The 26115-nt window shown below is 45.0% G+C and overlaps 1 protein-coding gene across 10 annotated transcripts in view; it reads left to right on the top strand.

Moving 5' to 3' along the window:
• tjp2a (tight junction protein 2a (zona occludens 2)) overlaps positions 1-25682 on the top strand; it is a 27310-nt gene extending 1628 nt beyond the window's left edge. Inside the window, exons 2-27 of one of the 10 annotated variants that reach the window (XM_034601951.1) lie at positions 5389-5518; positions 11710-11763; positions 14798-14922; positions 15456-15558; positions 15762-16518; positions 16909-17012; positions 17480-17633; positions 18831-18942; positions 19323-19465; positions 19552-19630; positions 19754-19904; positions 20283-20391; positions 20513-20732; positions 20840-21027; positions 21118-21213; positions 21298-21377; positions 21458-21668; positions 21777-21877; positions 22054-22278; positions 22762-22866; positions 23109-23309; positions 23669-23674; positions 23890-23967; positions 24301-24386; positions 24927-25489; positions 25617-25682. In XM_034601951.1, coding sequence (XP_034457842.1) covers positions 5516-5518; positions 11710-11763; positions 14798-14922; positions 15456-15558; positions 15762-16518; positions 16909-17012; positions 17480-17633; positions 18831-18942; positions 19323-19465; positions 19552-19630; positions 19754-19904; positions 20283-20391; positions 20513-20732; positions 20840-21027; positions 21118-21213; positions 21298-21377; positions 21458-21668; positions 21777-21877; positions 22054-22278; positions 22762-22866; positions 23109-23309; positions 23669-23674; positions 23890-23967; positions 24301-24386; positions 24927-25083 — 3648 coding nt within the window. In that variant the 5' untranslated portion in view covers positions 5389-5515 and the 3' untranslated portion in view covers positions 25084-25489; positions 25617-25682. Of the gene's footprint in view, positions 1-5388; positions 5519-7969; positions 8242-10646; positions 10826-11709; positions 11764-14797; positions 14923-15455; positions 15559-15761; positions 16519-16908; positions 17013-17479; positions 17634-18830; positions 18943-19322; positions 19466-19551; positions 19631-19753; positions 19905-20282; positions 20392-20512; positions 20733-20839; positions 21028-21117; positions 21214-21297; positions 21378-21457; positions 21669-21776; positions 21878-22053; positions 22279-22761; positions 22867-23108; positions 23310-23668; positions 23675-23889; positions 23968-24300; positions 24387-24926; positions 25490-25616 lie in introns of those variants that run through there. The other 9 variants (XM_034601954.1, XM_034601950.1, XM_034601949.1 and 6 more) reach the window with 9 other exon arrangements.
• Positions 25683-26115: the final 433 nt, after the last annotated feature.

The raw sequence follows: 26115 nt of genomic DNA, 5'->3' as shown, positions 1-26115 counted from the left end.
CTCATTAAATAGTGAAAACATGCAGCGGCAAAGGAATTAACCGGACGAGTGAATCACTCTCCGACTTCTTTCATAATTAAAACTGGGACCTTTTTAAACAAGTACAAGCCCCGACCTGCTGTTTGACGCACAACCAGGATAAACTACAGATGAAGGCTCAAGTGTTCAGATAAAGAAGAAGCACTTCACAATATATTATTTATAGTGTTTTATTGGGTTGATTTTATGCTTTTGAAAGTAAAAGGGGGCACAATTTAAAATATATAAACCAGCTCCCTGAATTTTATGCAAATAAACTGGCCTGTGCCTTGGTGGAAGTATTAATGCTGAAGGAAAAAAATGGAAATACGATTCCAGAGCTTCATGTTCCAGTTATGAAAATGCAGCTGTAGCAGAGCCAAAATAAATGGAGCCAAGAAGATTAACGTTTTCTTGATAAGTAAGACATCAAACGTTGGCCAGGATGCAAGTATCCATCATGCAACCATCTGTGCGAATCTAAACCGAGGTCACGTCAGAAGATGTGAGTGGTTGCGTTTGTGAATGAATTCCTGCAGTGAACAATTAACAATTTAAAAAGACATATTCGACATTTGAGGTGTCTGTCAGGTTGGATGATCTGGAGAGTTGAAGCCCGAGGCACCTGACTGTGCTTAATTGATACTTGTGAACATACGAAAGGAGATGCATCCATTTCAAATAATGTAACCGCCACTGCCCATTTACTTCCATGCGTCCTTTGCGTCAAGTGGAGAGTTTCTGGCGATGGCGGAGGAGGTTTGGATAAGCAGCCGCGTTGTAAACGGCAATAGTCAACTCGCAAAGTTTCAAATCTCCTCCTCCTGTCATGGTCGCCTCGCTTGACCTCATGGTTACACTTTCCTACCTCGATTTCCGGTGGTACCGCTCCATTTATTCTGTTTCGTCCGTATCTGTAAAGCTTTCAGAAGACGAAATGGTCAATGTCCGTTTGCGTATCTAACGTTGAGCAGAAGTTAACTTTGAGGATACATCCAAACTATTAGGTTTTAGCCTTAAAACACATCACTGTTGCTGTGTTCATGCCAGTTGTTCCCTCTGGACCTCAATTCCGCAGCTACAGCCCCCGACGTCATCGGCACAAAATGGCAGCGTTCGCATCCGGGGATATTTTGGCTTGGCTTGTGATATCCCGACTCACCCACACACTCCTCTGTCAGCATGCAGTTTGTGGTGCATGGGCTCTGTGTGATTAGTGTGAGGTGTTGGATGGTGATAAAACCGCCTGTGAGTGTCTCTTCGCCACTTTCAGCCCAGACGAGGCTCCTAATCTGAGCTCCTGTGACAAAGACGACGCACGGGGTGAACTTAAAAACCCTCTTGCTTTTTCGTCGTCTCCGTTTGTACCGTCGTTACCCAATGGTTTTAAATATAGGCTTGTTATTTTTGTGTTCCTGCCCTCCCGCTGTGCTCCTGGTATTTTTCGGCCCCCCTCGGAGTGCAGAGGGATTTCTGCTGCTCAGTGAAATCTGCAGCAGCTCTCATGGCACGACCCTTCGGAGCCGTAATCCAGACATCCAAGCTGCTGGAGTATAAATCCCGTCCAGAGTTTGCATTGGCTGGCAGCACATCGAGTGGCCGCGGAGATTATTTATTTATTTCAAACCACTTGGGACATGGCAGCCTGCTGTCAGCTGGTGACTCTGGGATGACACGATACAGACGTTTAATCTGCGCGGAGGGGTCGCGTGCATGCCGGGGGTGGGCTTGCATGAGCGTAGTAGTTGCACTGTGGAAGTTCATTAGTGACAAAATGAAAATCCAGCTTTGAGAGTGCAAGTGAGATCACATTTGACCTAAAGGCGACAAACTCCTCGACTCCCTCCTCTTCATCACATCAGGCTGTTTTCCACTGGGCTGCTGCACCAGCTTTTTTACACCTTCGGAAAAAAGTCCTGTGTTCTATTGACTAAAAATTTGGTCTTAATCTGCAATGAAAATGAAATGCTGAATTGCAGTGTGTTGGAATGCTGAACCTTTTGTGGCATCACGTGTTTGTGTTGTCCTCCTGTGCACTTGTATGTTCGCTCTGTTACCACAGTGGCCCCGTTGGAAGGAATTAGGTGGCCGTGTTTTAAAGCTTCGTTCATTTCCCACCGTTTTCGTGTTAGTTTGCAATATATTTAAGAAAATTTGGTTCCGGACATTCTAAGGAGTTTTCCTTTCACATATGAAGATCGCAGCTGAAGATTATTTGGGTCAGACGTGTTCACAACAGGGGGAAAATTCCCGTAATGCTCAGGCAAAGGCTGGAGCCTGTGGATTCTGGGCAGAGCGGCAGGACATGATGTGTGGAAGTTGCATGTTTTGGTTTGTGACACATCCACACCGGCGTCGGTCCTTTTCTCCGAAGGCTCTGGAATCTCATCGTCTTTCCACGTTGACGTCTTTGACTGCGTCTTCTACGTGCATGGGTATTTTTTGTCATCAAGACGCCCACTCACTCGCTGGGAATTTCCCAGAATTTTCCTTGCTGTATTCTTTTGTATCTTGGACGAGCGATACACATTGAGCTGCTCTCACTTTCAGGCAGTGTGTCTGTATCCAGAGCTCAGATGTTGTCCAAAAACTATAAAAACACATCAATGAGCCACACTGTTGACGTGGGGGACATCTTCCTTATTTATTTATTTTACATCAAACCGATTTCGAATGAAGCGTGAACCAAATCCGGGCATTGCTCTGAAAACATGTCCTGTGGTCACGACTGTGCACATTGGCCCCGGTGCAGAGGTGTGAGTATGTGAGGTTGAAGTCGATGGGTCCGTCTGGGGTGTAGATGGCGAGAAGACTAAGCTTGGATGGGGGATTATAGGAGAAGGGGGCGGAGAGCATGCATGATCTGTCAGGGCTTAGTACCACAATTATCCCAGCGGCTGCAGCAGCGGCAGCGGCAGCAGTGGCGCTGGTGGTGGCAGACGCTGCATTTTCATTAGTGTAATGTCCAGAGAAGCTCCAGAATTATGTAAGAGTGACGTGCTGTCATCCCCGCTCGGCCGGCCCACCGCCTGGCAGGAACGTGGCTGTTTGTTTTCCTTTTATCCTCCCTCGCTCAGAAAAGCCAAAAGGACATCTCCAAGTCGGCGGTCGGGGACGGGGATCGTAGAGTCCTCACCGCGGGGACCTCGGCGTTCCGGGCACTGAAGCCGTGGCTCACGTGGAGACCTGAGATGAAGAGCGAACGTGCGGAGATGTTGAATCTGCTTCTGCACTTTGTTAGAAGATGAGTGTTGGCTGTGTAGCAGCGTTCGGAGCAGCGTGGAGCGCGTGATGCTCTCCGTGTTAGAGCAGAATTAGAAGATGAAGTTTAAGAAGTTCATCACCATCATGCAGGCAGCCATGGGGATCGTACCCCTGAACAAAAGGGAACTTCTGCCGCCCGGCAGGAAACTGTGGAGACCTCCAGGGTGAGTTAGTTCACTGTGTATCTGTCTGTCATCATCTGCCCCAAGTGCTGAGGATGTTAGTGTCAAGTTCAGGGAAGCAACGTATGAATTTTGAAGAACGTAAAAATGCTTAAAGCAACATCAATTATGTAATTTTACATTAAAATAGCAGCTTCAAAAGCTTTTTGATTGAGTTGTAACAGAGAGAACGTTTCCTCTCTCATTTCCACTCCTCCCCCCCCCCCCCGAACGTCTGTTTATTGTTCTATCTAAATGGTGAGCGGGTAAAATCTCCTGCAAGAAGCACATCCATCCATTAGCTATACCACTTATCCTTTGAGTGTTGTGGGGGGGCTGGAGCCAATCCCAGCTTCCCATGAGTGGTGCCTGCCTGAGTGAGTGAGTCAGTGGCTTTAACTGTCAGAATTAAACCCAGCAAGGTCAAGAAACTGTAGATCAGTTAAGAAGACTTAGAAGTAATTAAAAACCAGCGTTTATCTCCAATATTCAGTCAGGAAACTTTTAATATACGAAGAATTCTACACAGAGTTTGGTGGATTTGTTACCGCAGCAGCTCTTTTGGTTCAGGAAGCCGGGGATCATGGGTAATATCCAGCGTTCACTTGTGTTTTACTTCCACACAAGTGTTCGGAGCCTAACGCGGTGAATTATCACTTGTGGCTGCAGAGGGCGCTGTTGCTCAGGTTAAGTTATATATTGTTTCTTTAAGTGACCGGTAACATCTTAAAGGGTCCATACCAACTTCCAGTGGTGACACTCTTTTGGTTTTTATTTTTCCTGGCTCCCCAAAGTCTCGAGAGGGATTTTGTTTATGGTGATGTTTTCACTAGTGTGTTTCATCTAAATTGTACGAATTGTTTTCTTTACCCTCGAATGGGCCCTTATATTTAAATACTTTTATATTGAAATACTTTATATTTACATCTGGAGCGGGTCCTCTCTACGGAGGCCGCCATGTTTTTTACAGTAGCCCAGACTGGACAAACCTTTTGAGTTTTTATGACAACTGAAGCTTCCACTCACAGTCATTCTGCTGTCTATACTGTTTAGTGGTTTTGTCCATGCAGCACATATCAAAACTTTATTCCATTGTGTGGTACAATTTTGTGTGTTACACTCAGTTGTCAGTTTATTAGGTACACGTGGTTTTAGAGAGGTGCTGATTCAACTGTGTGCTCATCTTGTGAACTCGTTGAACTGTCGTACATTTCATAGAAAGGTGATTCTCTTATTTAGCTGACACCCATAAATCAATCAGTATTACACAACAGAAAGGTTTGCCCTGAACAAGTTGATGCATCAACACTTAGCACAGATCTAAATCTTTCTTTCACGTTGTGGTGGGAAGTTTGTCGACTTAATTTGTTCCTGCACATAAACACGTTTCCTTCTTTTTCTCTGACACTACATGTCTGTGCTTAACGTGTAAGCCGCAGCAGTTTGAGTCACACAGAGACAATCTGCTTCCTTCACTCTCGCCACAGTATCAGTGCAGTTTGTGCACTGCGCTGCCACGAAGTCTTTTCAGCTCGCCGTACGATGCCACATGTTCGGACATGTTGTCCGCTATCAGGACAGAACTGTTGCTCTTGAGCTGATGCTGCAGATTATAGTATTATACTCTGTTGTATCTGTGTGAGTCTGCATTTCTTTGTCCTGTATTTTCCTTCTATCTGGGCTTTATGTTTCGTCCCGACTCGTGCATGAAGGGAGATAATGTGCATGTAATCTAATCTCACGTTAATATGTAAAACATTAGTTGGTCAACAAAAAGTGAGAAATCATTTGCATGATCTCCGAGCGGATTGACGCGTCTTCAAATAATGACCAGTGTCTAAAACGCAATAAATCTCCATTTTATGCAAACCACACAAAAAGCAACGACTCTGAGAAACTGTCTATTTGTGTATATGTAAGTGTGTGTTTCTGTCTGTGTGCACAGGGACCAGCCGGGCTGTGACCAGACCCGCACTGACCTGCTCAAGTGCAGCCGCAAGTTCTGTTGGTCCAGAGAAGCCCACTACTTGTACCTTCGCCGCCTCTCTTCCCGAAGCTACTCCGCTATTACGATGGTATGTTGTTGATAAACATGAGGCTTTATCTCTGCACAGAGTTTAACATGTCCACACTCAAACTTCACCGGTTTAGAACATGTCAAGTTTTCGGCCATAGAATTGAACACAAATTAGAATAAAAGAGAATAAAATGAAAACGAATGATGTTTTATATCCAAAAGGTAAATGTGCAACTTCACTGTGACGTAATAATGTTCAGCAAGAACAATAGACTGTGTATAAAAGTGAAGCCAATAAGGAAGTGCCTGAAACCTGTATTCTCGTCTATGAGGAAATGACTCTGTACTTCTCACTTGATAATAACGTGAGTCAACGTTTTCCTAAGGAGTTTATGTCTCAATCTCTAGTTTCACGTCTTCATCAATACAGCATTTTGGCCATTATTCAACGTTACGTCTGGAGCAGGATGGAGATAGTGTTTAAACTACCCACCTTGAGACTGTGGTGATTGTAAAGATCGTCTGTGCTGCTGGGTTTAAACGTCTTAAACTGTGATGTGGTTATTCTAGTTCGTTTTTAATCGTGAGACAATCAAATTCATATCTTTCCACACAAACCGTTGATTTTTCGTGTTTTAACATCACTTGGATCATTGTGTGTTTCTCCTTTTTTTGATGAATATTTTATGAATGTTTATCTTAAAATACTTCTATGTAATCCCATCATTGGATAAGATGAAAAATGAAAGCGATTTTTGTCTTTTCTTTTCTAGTATATCTAAAAATAGCTGGTGAGCTGTAAGCAAGGCTGCCTCTCCTGTGGCATGTTGTTATTATTTGATGATTAAGTGACTCAGTGCCACCCAGAATTCTTTCCTGCTTGCTTATCTGAGAGCGTGTAGTCACAACTATGCTTTAGTGACGCTTGCCCGCATCCAGGATGATGAATAACCAGAGAGACGTCACGTCCCAGCAGCTTCATTGTTTTAATGATTTGGTTGCACAAATTATTCAGGCCACTGAAGCTGTTTTGCATGAGAACGGCCTATTTTTGGATCTGTCTCGCATACTTCAGTCAACGTGGAATGTGACGATTTGACTCGACTGACCTTATTTTATTCATTATTTCGTTGTTGCTTCACTGTTCTTCTGAATTCCAATTTCAGGATAAAGCGTTGTCATTTTTTACCATCATAACATTCCCTTTTAATTGTTAAAACACTGGATATTGAAAATGAAAATGGGATTTTTGACTTTTTCAGGGTCAGCTGGAGTTTTTATCAGTGATTTGTTCTGTGCTGATAAAATACCAGATAAGGACAGGCTTAAATGGATAGTATTACACACACACACAAACACACACACAAAAACACAACAATAGGTTATTGTGGGACAGCTGCACACGGTCGTCCAGTTTGTCCAGACCTTTGCTTCAGCTGCTCGTGTATGAGAGCTCTACATTTTTCTCATAGTTCGACAGAGTGCGGCTAAACGCATATCTTTGTGTACTTTATGTCTGCGGGTTGTGTTTCAGGGTTTGTGCCCCTTGGTCTCAGTGAAAGGAAATCCTAATCCCACGGCGTACAGTGGCGTGCTCCTAATTGTGTGTAGCAACGGTTTTCTGTTTCAACGTGACACCGCACTTCTGTATGAAGCCAGTCGACTGGTTCTCTCTATGGTTTGGTGTGGAAGAATTCTACTGGGCTGCAGTGGAGCCCTGACCTCAACCCCATCCAGCACCTTTGGGAGGAGCTGGAATGCCAACTGTGAGCCAAGCTTATCACGGAACATCAGACTCCACTCGTTCTCTTGGGGAGTGAATTCCTGCAGCCAAGCTCCACATCTAAGGCTGTGATGGTCAAGATTCCACACACAGTTCCTGTTATAGTGCATCTCTCCTCGCTTGAGCAGCATTTATTTATTTTTAATGTCATATTACTGCTTTATTTGAAGTTTCCATGTGACACAGCTCTATATACACTTCTGTATTAGTATGTAGTATCATTATTATTATTAATGCATGTGTTTCTCAATTCCCTGGGGCATGTTTACTGTATTTATAAGCGATATTACATAAAACTAGTGTTGTTTCTGTCTTTGGGAGGCACTAAGTGATGCAAAATATGCTTTAACACTCGTGCATGTATTTAGAATAGATTCCCTGTGTCTAGATGAACGCAGACGAGGAGCCGCAGTGTGAAGTGTGTTTTTGTGTGTTTGTGTCTGGAGCCTCACAGCAGGATCCCTAAAAGAAATCAATGGGACCTCTGGACCGATCCATCCCAGAAATCCCAGAGGTGTAACTCCCGTCCCTCCATGCGTATAAACCCACTGCTGCTTATCGTTATCACAGATTTTTCTAGATACATCGTTCTTCCTTTATGTAAATGAAGTTGTTGTTATTTTTTTACATATTTATTTTTATGCTATTCCACCAGAGGCACAGTGGGCAGACTTCGCACACGCCCCTCTGGCTGACTTGGTTCGGCCCGGACCGAGCTAGCAGAAGTCAGCGCTACTGTTTAGCCCCGAAACTTCAATGTTTTAACGCAGTGAACTGCGTCATCTGACGTGAACGAGAACGTTCACGCGCTTTCTTTACCCATTCGGATTATCTTAATTGGGTCGGAAGTTCAGCCCACATCCGACCGGAAGCGGCTAGCTGGTCCGGGTTTAGTTTAAAACCGTCGGGAAGTGGTGCGGGACAGTTGGAAGTGCGTGATGCCAGTGAACGGAGGGGGGCTGCTCTCCCTGAGCAGATACGCCACACAGTACTTCACTGTAAGTACAAAGTACACGCGTGCGCGAGATGGTACTGCGAACACAGAGGTACTGCTAGCTAACGGGTTACCACTGTTGTGTGTTTGTGTGTATATATATTTATGTGTGTGTAACGGTCCAGTTCTCCCTGAGTCCCGGTGGACGCCTGTTGCATCCGGCTACACCTGCCGCTGGAGCCGCCCGGCTAACGGGAGGTTCACGGGGCGACGCGGTGATAAATCACGGTATAAAAGTGTCGTAATCACGCTTATTACGCGTTGTTTTCTTTTTTCCCCCCGCGTAGCTACAGCTGGTTTATACACGTGCGTACAAACACGAACTCTTCACTAATGACGTCAACTGTCTGGATTCTAAGTTAGAGTTGTTGTTTTTTCCGGTGTTAAAATCATTTTATTCTTACACCTGTTTGTTCTAGTTTATTAATATTCTGTACTTGTATCACTGGCTGTTAATAGTTGGTTCGTTTCGACCTAAAAGCTGCTCACGTGCTCAGATACTTGATAGTGGTTTTATTTTTTTAAACTTATTTATGCACTGATGTGTTTGTGGCGTTGTTCTGTCTTTCTTGTGACTCACGGTGTAACTCAGCTCTCCGCCCAGCAGGGGGCGGACGTGTACAGCGTTTCTGTCCTCTTTGATGTTGTTCAGTCTTTGAAGCAGTTTGTTATGATTAATATAAATATTGTTTATTATGATTAATGCTAATGTCTGACTGAGAGTTAATATATATCATTGAATCTTTCTGTTGCATCTCATCTACAAACCCCAGATCTTCACTCTCATTGGCTGTTTGACTTGGCTTGTTTAGTCTTGACCTTTAGTAAATCATTTATCAATTAGTTGGCAATTAAAGCAGAACTTAACTTCTAACTGAGCAGAAGTTGAGAAGATGTCTCTTCCATTGAGTGTTAAAACTATTTGTATTGTGCTTAGCCTGGTGATTTACATGGTAAATCCTATTTAGTCAGCTGTCTTTTGATTGTTGCTGTTGCTTGTATCCTAGATGATATTGTCTTGTTCTTATAGTAGTAGGTAGTGATAAACAAACAGATGGATGGACAAACTGGTGGAATAACCTCCAACACATAACCTCCTTTTGCCGAGGTAATTAGTTGAATTATCGATCAGTTGATGGGCAGGAAAGTTATTGATCGTTTGGATTCGGTCGGTTCAGTCATTCGCAAAAACAAATGTGAAATAATCTCTGTTTTCGGCATCTTGTGTGGCAGGATTTCATAGTTTAGAAATATCGTAAACTGAATATTTCTCGGGTTTGGACTGTTAATATTGTATTGTTAAGAAAAATGTGTGGATATGCATTATGCGTTATGTCTGAGTGCAGTATTTTCCCAGTTCTGATTTAAAATCTACCCACATCTACATTCCTGATCTTTTAAAAAGGCTCTGCCCTGTCTCCACATAATTGCTTCTCCAAGTCACGTCCTGCCAGGGTGACCTAGTATTTCACCCTGGCTCCTCATTAGAGGAAATGTGCTTGTGTATAGTTATGTAATGACCCACACTCAGGAGAATACGACTTATCCAGCAGGCCGGCCTGCGAGCGGCCATCACAATCATATCGCAGCAAACAAGAAGGCAGTCTGAACGGTTAATGGAATGGAATGAACTGGTTTGGCGTTGCCCCGAAGCTCTTTCCTCGGTACCTTCCAAATCATTTAACGTACTTCCATGAGTTAAGTGTTTCCTCTACTTAGACTTCGTCATCTCTTCCCCGGAATTTTGAGGCTTGAGAGATGCCAGGGAATGTGCAAATTGTTTGTTTATATGCGGCACGCAAATGAATTTCCAAGTGGATATTTCAAATAGCTCTGTGTGTCAGTGTCTCTGTACTCTATAGGTTATATTTGTCCTGTTTTCATTCACACAGTCCTCTGGGACCTCTGCAGTGTCTCTGCAGCTGCCAATGGTCATCTGCTGTTTCCTTTTGGCCAGAAGATCAGAAAAAAGTGGGTTATGATGGTTGTGCTGCCCCCGATTCACTAAGCCTGGGCATGAAATGTCAGCGACACGGAGATTTCGATTTCCGCTTTAGTTACCAAAAAACCCAACCAACGCGTCCCAATCATTGTCCCGTATAAGTTCAATACTACATTCGGTGTCACTTCATCTTTGCAGGCGTGTGAATCGTCTCCCCGAGTTTAACGAGAGTCAGTCGAATCCAAACGTCAGAGCAGCGAGCAAACCCCCGAACTGTGCTGTGTGATTTGTCGTTTGCGGATGAACACGGGAGTTTAATCACCGCGTGTCTGTGCAGAAGTTGGTGTGTCTGTATGTTTACACTGCAGACAGTGGGATTTGTGCTGAATGTAGGCCAGCAGAATCCTACTTACGTCAAACACAGGCGGGCGGGTGGGCAGATGCAGGGAGAGAGCTGCTGGTGGTTGTGCAGCTGTGGCCATGGAGGAGGCTGTGGCGCACATCAGTCTGCCAGAGCACCGCTGGCAGTGAGCGGGGAGAGACGCGAAGAGGAAGCAAAGGAAGAGTGCCAACAATGAAGACTGTCCTCAGCCTGCACAGGAAATGGGCCCACGCGGTCAAGACTATTCGCATCCTGCAGGGACTCGTGAGTGCAATTCTGCTTCCATGGCTCAGATCTACCACCAGGGCTATGAGCAGATCTGTGGTAGGGGCAAGTGGCTCGTCCCGGCAACTTGACTTGACGGGTTCTGTCGTGATCTGAGTTTTTTTGTTTTTGTTTGTTTGTTTTTTAAATCAAACTGACTCGTTCTGTAACTGTTTTCTGTGAAGTTTTCCACTTTTGTTCTAAATGAGGGATCTGGATTTGCAAAAGTGGCAGCAACTCTCCTAAAAGAAACATTTGGGCTCAAAATTAATTCTGATATTTATGAAACCAGAGACATGATGGTCAAACTCAAAACTGACCCATGGTTTATTTTTCAGAGAAACTGTGGCGTGATCTGTGTTTTTGCATTTTGGAAATCAGCTTTTCATTTCGTCTAAAAAGATGGAATATTTTTGACCCAAGTTAATGTGTACTAGTTTGCTTCGTTAATTCAAATATTTGAATTCTGTTTTATATGATGTTTTGAGGGATTGATGACAAAATGTCAAAGCTTTAGTTGCCATCTTAAACCTTGCTCAGTTGTCAGTTTTTATGTGAATGACATGATTGATTTCTAAAACCTGTTGGTGGTTTTTCGTTGAACATTGTCAGAAGAAGCTTCAGGTTTCATCCTGAATTATTTTTTAGTGCTCTTAAGAGGAAGCGAGTGCATGTTCAAGTGCGCTCATCAATAATTAATCAATAAGAGTCAGAAGTTTCGGAAACACCCCAGCAGAGGCTTGTCATTGTTCTGCTGGGAGCGGCTTGTGTAATGATCAGCGTCAAGTAATGAGCTGGCTTTGTCGTTACATCACGTAATAAATTATTAATCTGTTGAGTGAAATGAAACCTGCCATAGTAATCTTTGCTGTTTCTCTTCACAGAACCCGGCCATGGAGGAGACTGTGTGGGAGCAGTACACTGTGACCCTGCAGAGGGTGAGTCCACCTCGCCAGACTTCTAACATTCACATTCACTGAACTCCAGATATTCTCCTGAATTTTTCCAGAGGGGCTTTTTGTGAGACCGCAAACACTGAAGGTCAGAATGTCAGAGTGAGCCTATGTGGTCATGTTGACATTTCTAACATGCGACGGATACAAAAACTGACAAGAACAAACAAAAGAAAACAAATATCTCAGGATGAAAAAGAGGAGTCATGCATGACGAAGGCACTGACGATGATGTCACCTTGGAAAGCCAACTTCATTTAAGAGCTTTTGACGATAAGGGCCGACACCGGTGTCGATCGTCTGGAAACACACACGTGATGTCCACGGCTAAATTTATACGTCATGTCCTGACTCTGTGGTTTTCATTTCGTCGAGCTTCTTAATATAGAGCAGCCGCACAGCGTGCATGACTGAGAGAGAGTTCTAGTGTCTCGTCTACTTTCCACGCGAGACACGATGATCTCAGCAAATACTAGACGCTGAATAGATCTGTCGATCGGTCATATTGATGTTATATCAGGACTCTCCCAAACTTAAATCACCACGTGACCACTTTCTGGTTCCAATACTTCCCCCTTTCAATCCACTCATCAATGATGGATGATGAGACCAAACTCTTTCTGGAGATATAAAAATCACAAAAAGGAACTCCATTATTTATGACCATTATCCAAAGCAAACTCGGTGTAGAAATGCAGGACCGGCAGCAGCAGCGTCTGTGGTGTGGTCACACACAGGTGAGTTAGGCAGCGTGGCCCATGTGTTAGTCTTGTCCCCTTTATGGTGAAACATGCCAAACACTTTGAAGTTTAGCTGGTTTATTCAGAGCCAGAGATGCAAGTAATATCCTCACTGTCATGTTTCTTGAATATTGGGAGGTTATTGCACAAACACACAAATCCAGCAACATTTGTTTATGGCTCATACTGATATATTTAAAGGTGAAATATAGAATGTGAAGCAAAAAAGTTATGCTATACTATATTTCCTCTTCAGGCAGCATTTTAGCACATTTCCTACCTGTTAATTGGGGCATATATAGATTAGACTAAATCCACCATTATGTCGATCAATAAGCACATAATGGGAGTAATATTTACCAAACAGAGATGACCTGCTGTAATCTTTATAGCAGAGTTTACAGAGTTAAGTCAACTCAGTTGGGTTTGAAAATGTTCAGATGACTTTGACAAGCTGCCGTTTCCCATCAGCTTCGTTCTGTAGCAGCTTTACGAGTGGTTTTCATAACGTGTCCACAGGTGAGAGGATGAGGCCTCTTGATTTCGGGCTAATCAAGAGAAAATGGGTTTCAGGTTTAACTGAGGGTCTGTAGAACAGGCAGCCTGAGATATGGACCTTTTAAAAAAAGCTATACATCATATAAATATACTCTAGTGGAGTCCCAGAATAAAAACAGAGCTGTTAATTAGCAGGATACAAAGACCTGCTTAGACGTCCAACACATGAACTGGTGTGTAAGCAGCGCAAACCAGTTTGAGCTTAGGTTATGATCGTGATAAGCTCATTGTTTTCGTGCTGCAGTTCACTGAAGCCAGAAAAGCAGATTTGGAGCAAAAAAGGTCCTTTGCTGTGGGCGTGTGACCCCTGACTCCCCCCCCCCCCCCCCCCCCCCCCACCCCCCCCACCCCACCCCACCCCACCACAGCCAGCTGTCACACTCTGCTTTGCACATCTACTCCTTATTCTCTTCTACCCTTTTGTAAACTGAGTAGATTAAGATTTAATTTGAACATATTCTGTCCCCCAGCTGCAGCCTCTGCTCCTTGCTTAGTGTTGTGGAAGGAGAAGGATGGTCTATCATAACAGTCTTAGCTCCGTGACCAAAACATTAGGTGTAAAGTACATTAAGTGACCCCCCCGCCGCTGCTAACAGGGCTCACGATTGGTTGAGCACGTGTGTCATTGGGACCTCGATACCACGATCTCCATATGACGTCATCAGCGCAAAATGGCCGCGCCTGTATCCAGGATATTTTGGCTCAATTTCTGGACAGTGGTGCAAAGTTGAGACGTGTCGTCCATCTTTTTTTCTTTTTTTTTTAAAGTCTGTGTTACAGAGCTTTAAATGATACGATCTCAGTTTCTGATGTCACATTTAAACCCCCTCTCAAAACCACTGTGGCGGTTTCAGTGGTTTCCTTTTTCATCAAGAGAACATTCTCAGGCCTCGGGCTCACGAAGCCTTTTTTCCAAAATAACAACGTTCTTTCTCGTCAAGCTAAAAAAAGAATCCCAGAATGACAGTTGAATTCAGACAGCGTCCCCTTTTCAGTTTGGTAAATCGTTTCTAAATGATCAAAGTGAAAGATTTTTTTCGTCGTCGTCTTCCTGTCCTGTTTATTCATTTTCGCCTGCATTTGTCTGTGCTCGCACTGTCTCCCCCCCCCCCCCCATCTGCCTCCACAGCCATCTGCTACAGACAGAGGAGAGTGGTTTATATTGTATGTTGGGTTTTTTTTAAGTACAGATGGAAGGGAGAGGATAAAGAGAGGGTTCATCAAATCTCTGTCCTAATCTCATCTGGGCAAACTGGAGCAGTGGCAGGTAGAATCGTTCAACACATTTCCAAAGAAGGAACGAGCCTTGGAAAAATGGTTATTTGTAAATTATAATTACACAAGTGTGCGGTGTGTTTTAACACGCACCAACGCACATACCCATACACATTATGAAGCCCAGGATTAGCATCTTTGTTAATCACACACACACACACACACACACACACACACACACACACACACACACACACACACACACACACACACACACACACACACACACACACACACAGTACACAAAGCTTTAGACAATGGACACGCAGGCTCTGAACGTTTTGTTGCAGTCATACATGACTCCACTAAACACAACTGTAATTACAATCAGTGTGAGCCGACACAAAGTACAGGGATTACACACACACACACACACACACACACACGATCACAATCACACACAATATCCTCCACATGTTTTCGATGTTTCCTGTCTTTGTTCTCAGGATCCCAAGATGGGCTTTGGCATTGCCGTGTCAGGGGGTCGTGACAACCCGAATGAGGAAAGTGGCGAGCAGTCCATCGTGGTGTCGGACGTCCTGCAGGGAGGACCGGCTGACGGCTTGTTATTGTACGTACTGGGTTTTCTTCTTTAGTTGTGTTTATATAACATTTTGGACAAAGTGAATTTACTTGACCGAAAGGCCCTGTTAGAAAATGTGCTTTTCTACAAACACATAAATCAAAATGAAACTGTGTGATAGAGGGTTTTATTCATTTTGGCGTCACAAACAGTTTAATCAAGCAAACATTTAGATTTACTTTTACATTACAACAAGAAATCATTTTACATATTGTACTTCTAGATTAGCAAATCCCCTAAATTATATTTATAAAACCCCTGATTATTTTTAGTGAATAAATAAAAAGCTGTCAAGCACATTTTAATGGCTCGAAGGATTTATTTTGCTTTATTTAAAAGGCTCCCTAGCAACTTTCTGTACAGAAGTAAATCCATTAGTGTTTCACTCGAGGTTGATGTAAAAATAGAAAATACGTTAATAATAAATGTCTTTTTCTTTTAGAATGACTGTCCAGATTTACTTTCCTGTAACTTTCTGAGTTCAGCTTGTTAAAGTCTTATCAATGTGTGTTTGTGTTTAGTGAGAATGACCGCGTGGTGCAGGTGAACGCCATCCCCATGGACGGGGCCACCCACACCTTTGCCGTCCAGACCCTCAGGAAGTGTGGCAAAGTGGCAAAGATTGTACGTAAACTTTTGGGTTTGTTGTTTAAAACGCACATTAATTTGTATTTTCTGACAATAGTTTCTAAAACATTTGGATGTAAACTTAATTGACTGTGTTTCTACTTTTAAGTCTCTAAAAAGGCTATAAACTCTTAATATAAATGAGGACGTATGAGTTTGTTTGTTGCACTGACCTCTGACCTTTGTGTGTTTGTTTACAGACAGTGAAGAGGCCCCGGAAGGTTCCGGTCAACCTGCTGAACCGTCCGTCCTCACCCGATGACAGAGTCTTCAACAATGACTACAATGATGATTACAACTACGACCAGGACCGCCGCAGTGTGTACAGCGGACGAGACCACAGCCCGGAGAGGGAGAGAGGCGGAGGCTACATGGATTCTGGCTACCAAACTCACGAGCGTGACCACGACAGGGACTACGACCGGAGGGAACGCGGCAGGAACCCGGAGAGAGACCTCAGCCCGGACCGGCCGTACAAGAGAGATGGCAGCAGAGGTCGCACTTTAGATAAAGAGCGCAGTCCGGAACGCCCCTACAGGAATGACAAAACGCTCGACCGCGACTACAGCCCGGATAGAAGATACCGCAGCGAGCGTACGTTAGACCGAGACCACAGCCCTGAACGCCGCTACCGCAGCGAACGAGCCCTCGATCGCGAGAGCCCAGACCATCGCTTCCGCAATGAGAAAACCCTGGAACGCAACAACAGCCCCTACAGGCGTGACAGCCCGGGCAGAGGCCACGGGCGCGACCACAGCTTTGAACGAGGAAGGGAACGCATCCCCAGTGACCCGAGGAAGTACGACGAGCCGGTGAGACGGAGCGGGAGCAGGGATCGCCTGGAGCGCTCGCCGTCTCCTGCCGCCATGCCCATCCCGCTGCCTCGACCGGCCCGGGATCTGGAGCCGCTGGAGAAACCGCTGAACGTGCTGCTGCTGAAGAAACGACCCAACGAAGGTGAGATACAAACCTATCATGTCATTACTTAAAAGAAGACACACAAGTGTAAAATATTATTATTTAAGATCTTAAATAAAGTTGATAAGTGAGACAAGAAGGGAAGAAACAAACCTGTTAGTAAAATCAAGTCAATTTAGACTTTTGGATTCCAGCATTTCAGGCGTCTTGGAAACTTATTTTTAATTTTTTAATACTTTGAACACGTTTCCTTGACATCGGAGCAAGAGCCAATAAAAACTTGACCTGGAAGTGATTAACGATTGTCTCCGTTTCCATTGGAGACAAAAACTAGATGTTACTGGGTTCTTGCTAAAGGGATTCAGAACAGTCAGGTGTGACATATGTAGCTTGTATAGCCTTATGTGTGTCTTTCACCATCTTCTCCAGAGTACGGTCTTCGTCTGGGCAGCCAGCTCTTCATCAAGGAGATGACCAGCACTGGACTCGCCAGCAGAGACGGGAACCTGCAGGAGGGAGACATTATACTGAAGGTAGCCTCAATGTTTTTACAACAGGTTTTAATAAATATCCCAGTTCCGCTCTGGCTCAAACCACTTCTCCTGGTTTTGTGCCTCCGTGGCAGCGAGAGAGACATTATGTTTTCGTGTTGTCCGTCCATCTGTCCCATTCTCACGCACGATATCTCAGGGACGCCTTCAGGGGATTTCTTCAAATTTGGCACAAACATGGACTCACGGATGAACGGATTAGATTGTGGTTGTTTAACGGTCAAGGTCACTGTGACCGCCGAATTTTTTTGGGCGATAACTTAAGAATGTACTAATTATGACAAAATACCAGGTTTTACATACATCGCCAAATTCAGAGGCTAATTCTAGATGTTTAATGGAAGCCACTTATCTAATTCCCACAACATCTTCGTCACCCTCTGTTGCCATAACAAAACTTTGTTGACTCTTTGCGATAACCGTCTCTTTTTCTCCCGTGTCTCTGTTAGATTAACGGCACGGTGACGGAGAACCTGTCCCTCAGCGACGCGGGGAAGCTGATCGAGAAGTCTCGCGGGAAGCTGCAGCTGGTGGTGCAGAGAGACAAGCAGCAGGTGCTGATCCGCGTCCCCCCGATGGCCGACAGTGACTCTGAGCTCGATGGTGAGAGACAATCGAAAGTGAAAAGCAGCAGGTCCTACCCCGTGTAAACCCGCTGAGTGGCCATCATCCACATACATGTGTCCGCTACATATCTTCTTCATATGAACCAACTGTGGAAATGTTGTCGGTGTTGTTGTTGCTGTACTTGTCATCAAAACTGTTTTTCCCTTCATACAATAAAGGTTTTGATCACACATCAGTTTTTAGTTTTATTTAAATTCATTTTTTTGGGGAGGGGGGGGTATTAACATTTCACAAAGCAGGAACAAGCACAGACCAAACCAGAGATTCACCAAACCATTTTTCCTTTTCCTCCACCGTCATGATCACTCATTCTTTTATACCTGTTTTTAATGTCACATGACTCCATGCAGTGCTGCGATTGGTTGGAAGCAATCTACGTTAGTGGTGCGAGTGGATTGTTCACTGTTTTCAAGGGAGGGGGGGTCACCGCTGGAAGACTTGTGACCCACTTTGTCTCATTTGGACTCTGTGTTTGTGTGTTTGTGTGTGTGGTTGTGTGTGTCTGTGTGTGTGGTTGTGTGTGTCTGTGTGTGTGTGCGTGTGTCTGTATGTGTGAAAGTGCCCACTCGCCTTTGGCTGGGTGATCTAATCCCTCAACATGATGCTGCTATTGGATATGAAAGAATTTCATTATGTTAAGGTTTTGCACCAGAGCAGCAGCCGCCTGGTTTCAGGATCCCTGAGAACAATGAGCACTGGGGTGCGTGTGCGTGTGCGTGTGCGTGTGTGTGTGTGTGTGTGTGTGTGTGCGTGTGTGTGTGAATGAGGATTTTCAGCTCTGACTCGAGCAAATCACCTGAACCTGCATCCTCTTCATGTTTCTCTGAAATTGTATTAATTGTGTTGTGCTGTTGTGCTAAAATACAGAAATCCAACTTAGCTCTCTTGCCTAAATACCAAAGTTTAAAAATGTTGTTTTAAGTATCTTGGGGCTGAATGTTAGTAGTAATCACACCAGTTTGTTTTCCTTTCACGACCTGACGGCAAAATTCAATCACAAAAGCCACGTCATGCTATTCTTAAAAAAAAAAAAATGCAGACCTGCAGGCAAGGTTAGATATTTGACTTTGTTACCTGAACCTGAAGAACCAGCGCGACCATCAGACCCCGACTGACCCCTTGAGTGACTTGTTGGTTTAGAACGGTTACAATCCTTCTGCTGTTGTCTTGTAGATATCTCAGAGATCGAGTCCTACCGCTCCTACTCGCCACAGGACGACAGGCGGGGCCACCACTCCGACCTCTCCTCCCACTCCTCCAATGAGAGGCTGCGAGAGAAGCCCAGGTGAGCTTTCCTTAAAGGAGACATTCTGCTCCTTATTCAGTCTCCTTGTTTGTTTTGAGGTAATTACATAAATTCAACCTCACAATGTTGTATTTGGTTTTGGACGATGAAAACCAGCGTTAGTGAGAAATCTCCACATTTTTATTATCTGCATGTTGTTAAATACAGCAGAAAGGAAATCAGGATAATGCAGGATTATGTTGATTTGTGCTTCATGCAGCTTAGTCGATCCATTATATCAAATTAAATCAAACGTATCACATCTTTAAATATACGGAGGAATTCCGACGAAGTCAAAGGCGAAGTGAATCAACTGTCCCCCGCTGCTCGGACTTTGATGAGTCATCAACACATTCTCCTTCTTGTGTTTGTTTAACCAGCAGAGAGGAGCCGCCCAACAGGCTGGCAAAGATGGGCGCCATGCCAACGCCGTTCAGAGTGCCCGACAGAGCCGCAGAAGACACACCCCCTTTGCTGCCAGAGAGGGAGGAGCTACCACCAGAGACACCTCCAGTGAAACCAGGTACGTTCCTCATTCTGAATATATGAAAATTGAATGATGCACCAGTTGATTTGAAACCTGTAACACGTTGGTTTCTGTCGTACCAGTCGTCGCTGCTGCCCCAAAGTTTCATGCTCCTCCTAAAGTGCCACTAAAGCCAAATACAGAGGACCAGGAAGTGTACGGGTCAGTACATCACGACCTCTTCACTCCAGATTTTTTGTTTGTTTGTTCCACTCTCTGTGTGGAAGTTTTCTCTCCTTCCTCTTTTGTGACTTTGTACAATGAAATCTCGTGTCCATCATTCAGACCGAACACAGTGATGGTGCGTTTCCAGAAAGGCGACAGCGTGGGCCTGAGGCTGGCGGGAGGAAACGATGTCGGCATCTTCATCGCCGGCGTTCAGGAGGACAGCGCGGCCGAGAAGGAGGGTCTCCGCACGGGGGATCAGATCATGAAGGTGAGGCGTCTTTCATCCAACATCCAGCAGCCTCTGAGGCAGTGGACCATGTGGGATAATTTGACAATAATCAAAATATAGAAAACAAATTTATTCTTAGAACAAACTTAACATAAAAAAGATTGAATATCAAGAGGAGCATTTTAAATAATGGCAAAATTAAGGGGAAGTATTATAGTAAAAGACAGAATCCATGTTTTGAATGTAACCTGGAGGCAGGATTTGTTTCTGCTGTCTCTCCTAAATAGATTAAGTGTAATATTCAAATCTGATGTCAGAAAAAATCGTCTTATGGTCCTGAAAACATATTTACTGTGGTTAAATAATAGTGTTTTCTACTAAACCACGGTTTGTAAATCTGTTTCTTGTCCGTCTCAGGTGAACAACACTGACTTCAGAGGGATGGTGCGTGAGGACGCTGTTCTCTACCTCCTGGAGGTTCCGAAGGGAGAAGACGTGACCATTCTTGCTCAGAGTAAACCTGAAGGTAATAAACTTTACACATAATCACTGCTAATAAAACACAACAGATTTATGAATGTTATTATTTTTATTTTGCTTTAGTTTTGTTTCCTGGTCTTTTACTAAATGGATCTTTTCTTTTACAGTGTACAAGGACATTTTAGCGTCTGGCCGAGGCGACTCGTTCTTCATCAGGACTCACTTTGAGTTCGAGAAGGAGGCGCCGCAGTGTCTCCCTTTCTCCAGAGGAGAGATCTTCAAGGTGACGGACACGCTTTACGATGGCAAACTGGGCAACTGGCTGGCGATCCGCAGCGACAAAGACAACCAGCTGTTAGAGAAAGGAATCATCCCCAACAAGAGCAGGTGTGTGTTTTCAAAACTCCCAGTATCACAGACAATGATGTGTGACGATGCTGAAGAAAAATAATGCATTTACAACATGATCACATCCTTTTTATTTTGTCTTACAGGGCAGAGCAAATGTCCAATGTCCAGAACGCTGCTCGAGCGGCATCGGGCAACGACAGAGGAGACTTCTGGAGGCTGAGAGGTCAAAGAGCAGCGAAGAAGAAGGATATCCGCAAGAGCCGAGAGGACCTGAGCGCCGCTCCGGTCACCACCCGATTCCCCGCCTACGAGAGAGTGGTCCTACGTGAAGGTACTAAAAAGAAAGTAGAGCCTTTTTTCTAAACCATTGTTCTTCCTGAATGTCTGTGACTGAATTTAAGTTCCTCTTGTTTTCGTACAGCTGGATTCAAGAGGCCTGTGGTGGTTTTCGGGCCCATTTCTGATACAGTAAATGAAAAACTGGCCAATGACATGCCGAGCAAGTTTGTCGTCGCCAGTAAGTGCTGACGTCAGCATCACTTCATCGTTAATGTTTGTTCTCAAGGTCTCAGATTTCTGAATAATTTATTTCCTCTTTCAGAAACGGAGCCTAAAGACGCAGGAAGTGAGAAATCCTCCGGGGTGGTGAGACTCAACACCATCCGACAAATCATTGAGCAGGTGAGTTACAGGACAATGAGACGCAGTTTCATGGAAATGACGTTACACCATCTGAACACCACGTGCTCCTGTTTCCTCAGGACCTCCACGCCCTCCTGGATGTGACCCCCAAAGCCGTGGACACTTTGAACTACACGCAGTGGTATCCCATCGTCATCTTCCTGAACCCGGACAGCAAGCAAGGCATCAAGACCTTGAGGAACCGCATCGCCCCCGGATCCAGCCGCAGCGCACGCAAGCTGTACGAGCAGTCCGTCAAGCTGAGGAAGACGTGCACTCACCTGTTCACCGGTAGGGTTTAAAGTTCAAATCTTATTGATGCAGCATCTTTAAAACCCCCGAGGTACGTGTTGTTATCGTCTCTGCAGCTTTGCTAACTCTGTTGTTGTTCCCATTCAGCGACCATTGACCTGAACTCGGCCAACGACGGCTGGTACGGCAGCGTGAAGGATTCTATTCAGGAGCAGCAGGACCGAGCCGTGTGGGTGTGTGAGGGCAAGGTGAGTTTTATCATCTGTGTGACGGGAGAACTGCTGCTCAGAAATATTATATTTACACTCCACTCTTCTTGATATCAAATATTCCACCAAACAGTAAAGAGTATAACGGGCTCTAAGAATAGATGATGATACCATGGTGATGAGTGTTGGATTGTTACAGTCGTCTCTCCCCTCAGCTCGAAGGTTCGGAGCAAGACCTGGATCTCCATGACGACCGCATGTCCTACCTGTCGGCAATGAGCGCCGACTACCTGAGCATGGACAGCCGCCTGACCAGTGACTACGAAGACACCGCGGACGAGGGCGGGGCTTACACGGACAACGAGCTGGACGAGCCCCAGGACGAGCCTCAGCCCGTGTCGGCCATCAGTCGATCGTCAGAGCCGGTGCTGCCGGACGAGGTGAGACAGGTGGTGACTGCCTGGAATACTGGATACTGTTTATAGACTGTGAGTAAAGATGGACGACATGACGGTCAAGTGTAGCAGCGGGACCTCGATGCTGTGGCTCCACTCGCTGCTGCACAGACTCTGGCTCCAAATGACGTTACTGGCACAAGATGGCGGCGTCCTATCTGGGATATTATGGTTATTTCCGGGTAGTGGGATCAAAGTGGAAATGCATCGTTCATCTTAACATATCGTCGTCCATCTAATTCTCCTCTGTCACTCATTTGCAGTTTCAAAGTTTGTGCGTCTGTGTGTGTGTGTGCATGTGTGTGTGAATAATCCGACCCTGAAAGCTTCATCTGTGTGTGTGTGTGTGTGTGTGTGTGTGTGTGTGTGTGTGTGTGTGTGTGTGTGTGTGTGTGTGTGTGTGTGTGTGTGTGTGTGTGTGTGTGTGTGTGTGTGTGTGTGTGTGTGTGTGTGTGTGTGTGTGTGTAGAAGCTTGACCCTGAGCCTCGGGCCCGTATGCGGAGGTCAGGGAGCAGAGAGAAGCAGAACAGAGACCCCAGCCCTCCCCCTTCTTTTGTCCCTGAACCCCCGAAGGTGAGAACCTCCCCCCCCCCCCACCCCCTCCTTCCTCCTCAAAAATCGCTTCATCCCATCTCTCTGGCTGCGTCCACACTAATCCTGGATCTGTGGTGTAAATAACCTCCGTCCGTACTAACACACCTGAAAACACGAATCAATGAGCAACGCACCCAAAGATTTCGCTTTTCAACACTTGTTTCATATGAAACCTGCTGAACAGTCTCCTCCTCCTCCTCCTCCTCCTCCTCCTCTGACAGGTGCGGGCTCAGACCCGGACCGACTCCACGCGGAGCTATGACTCCCACTCCAGCAGCACCATCAGCAGCGACGCACTGGGCGGGAACAGGCCGCTCCCCCCTCCCGTGGCCCTGAAGCCCCCCGTCCCCCGCATGCCCTCAGAGGAGCCGACTCCGGGACGAGAGGAGGACGACCCCGCCGCCAAATCCTTCCTGGGCAAGGTTAGGATTTAAATTTCACTCTTCATTAATCTATGACTACAGACTGTGAATAAAGATGGACAACACGACAGCTCCACTAAAATGAAGCCAGGTCTTCCTGATCGCCCCCTGGTGGCTGGCTGCAGTTTTCGTCTTTCTAAATTTGGTTTTAATTAATTAGTTAGTTTAATCCCGTCAGAAGAGGAGGCAGCACCTGCACTCGAGATATTTCAGAGCTGGAGATGCGTCGTCCATTTTTATTTTCCAGTCTGCGTCTGTATAGTTTTCTGGCTCATTGAGCTTTTAGATTGTTTTGACTCAGTAAATAGTTTTTACTGTTTTCTTCTCTTTTGACTCTCATTGCCTCTAATATGAAATAGAATCAGGTAATGGAACGTGTCTGCGTGTTGAATGTTATGTTGAATCCATGATCACCTGTGATTCATCCGAACTGTGACGTATCGTCTGCATTTCATCAAGTTTTCACTCTCAGGTTTTTCATTTGACTTTCACTTCCTCGTGAGTCACGTCAACGTGGGTGTTAATTATCTGTCGTCAACAACAACAGAGCCTGAGTTAACGTTTCTTTATCTCCTCCCAGATTAAGGCGTTTGAGAAGATGGACCACTTGGCTCGAGCTCAGCGGATCCTGGAGCTGCAGGAGGCGGAGAACGCTCGAGTCAGTGCTGCTCTTATTCACTTCACTACGAGTTTAACGTGCACAGGCTGTGGAGCAGGTTTTAGTTTCATCTGTCACAGTTAAATGTTAAAGGTCTGGAGCAACAGATGGGGTGGGGGGGGGGATGTTCACCCACTGACATTTTGACTGTGGACACAGAACAAACATGTCAGATTAACAGGGAAACAGAAATCAGCATCCAGATGTAATCTTTTAAGCTACGTTGGACTAACTTGTCGTCTCTCGGGGTTCATGTGGAGTTAAAATGTCTGGGGCTGGTTTTTTTATGTATCAGCTCCGACTGATGGATCTTGTTCTCGTCTCCTCACTCAGTTGGAAATCGCCCAGAAGCATCCGGACATCTACGCCATCCCAGTGAAGCTGCCAAAGCCCAACCTCAACCGTCCCCAGCCAATCGGGTGAGAGCGTCACACCCCCAACACTAATAATATGACTCACAAGTTTATCTCCTGATGATGATGAACGTTTGGAGCTGATTGGTTAAAGGTCAACGGAAATATGGTCAGAAAGGTTTTCAAGATATTTCTGCAAATAATAAGACGATCAAAAAATAAAAAGTCAAATGATCAGTGTTACATTAGAGAGTCAGAAAGTTCTGTCATGCATAGTTCAAAACTCTCGACCTAAAGATCATATAGATCCAAAGATCATTTCTGATGTTGCACCAGGAAAGTTGTTGCTATGAGGTCGGACACTTGTCATTATTGCATTAACTTTTGTAACCAATAAGATTTAAGACACAATCTACAGATAATTTGTCTTCAAAGGTTCTAATGACATCATATAGATGACATAATAAAGTGTAGTTATGATATAAATAAAGTTAGCATTGCCTGATTAAAGTATAAACAGCGCTCACAGGGTATAAATTGCCTCTCTGCTGATTTTCAGTATCCATTACGTTATGTATTTATTAAGAAATGCTTGTGTCCGCTCAGCTCCAGCTCGAACCCTGAGCCCCAGGCGCCGTCCAGGCCGTCGTACTCGGAGACGAGAGGATACGAGGACGAGGAGGCGGAGTACCGCCGGCAGCTGGCCGACCAGACCAAGAGAGGCTACTACAACCCTCAGAAATACAAAGACACTGAGCTGTGAGGCCCCCCCCCCCCCCCGAAACCAGGACATGACATCATCACCGCACGCCGCTCCAGTCAACCCCCCCCACGCCGTCGCTACAAGTGCTCAGAGCTCGTCACCGTGGTAACAGCTTACGCAGCTTTACCTCAATGTAAACTTTAAACTTTTGTTTGTAGTCGGATTCCTGGAAAGATATTAGTCTCAGCACTGTTGTCTCCCCTCATGTTGTACTTCATAAATACACCAACGGTTTACGCTTGTAGTCTTTATGTGTCTGGAGAGGTTTTTTGTTACGAGCGAGTTTGTGATTTAAATCCTGTTACAGCGACGCTCAGCTTCTCATGTTCTCCTGTTACACTCGGGTTTGATTCTGGAATATTTCGAGGTGTGAAATTTGAGGCAGAGTTGTGCTCTCTGGGTTCCAGTTGATTTGTAATATAAAATATATATATACTAGCACCGTGTATAATATTAGAACAATTTTAAACTTCCTATACAAGTCGAGCAAAGAGACAAATGGCTTTTCCAACTTTAGTTTGGAAAGAAAAGAGTTTTAACTTGGAACTAAAAGATCAAACAGCTCTTCAAAGCCAACGCCCCTCTCTCTGCATATTAATGAAAACCTCCTGGATCTGCTCTAAATATGAAATGAGTTCTTCCTCGAGTCCCGTCCCTCCACAGTGTTCAGTGGATATTGGTTCTGTAGTTGTTGAGTAACTCTGCAGACGAACAAAGATGCAGCGATGAAAACACAAGTTCCCCGGTGGAGGTAGAAAGGATTAAAAATGAAACACATCTTCCTCCAGATGTTCAGTCTTTGAATTATCTAGAAATGCCCTCAGATCAGTTTTAACAGGCCTCCGCGTGTTTCCCACCTGGACAATGAATCATTGATGAGAACAGATGATCAACTGTGGAACGTAACAATGAGACACATGAGAAGCTGAAGCTGACGAACATCAATCTGAAACCCAGCTGAGCTACTGGGAGCTGAACGCGGGTTTGGTTTACTGTTCACTGGTCTGTGTTACACAACCTGAGCTCCAGACA

This window comes from Hippoglossus hippoglossus, chromosome 12 (genome assembly GCF_009819705.1).
Source record: "Hippoglossus hippoglossus isolate fHipHip1 chromosome 12, fHipHip1.pri, whole genome shotgun sequence".
Classification (NCBI taxonomy): Eukaryota; Metazoa; Chordata; class Actinopteri; order Pleuronectiformes; family Pleuronectidae; genus Hippoglossus; species Hippoglossus hippoglossus.
Note: the sequence above shows the minus strand (reverse complement) of the source record. Positions and strands in the feature narration are given on the sequence as shown.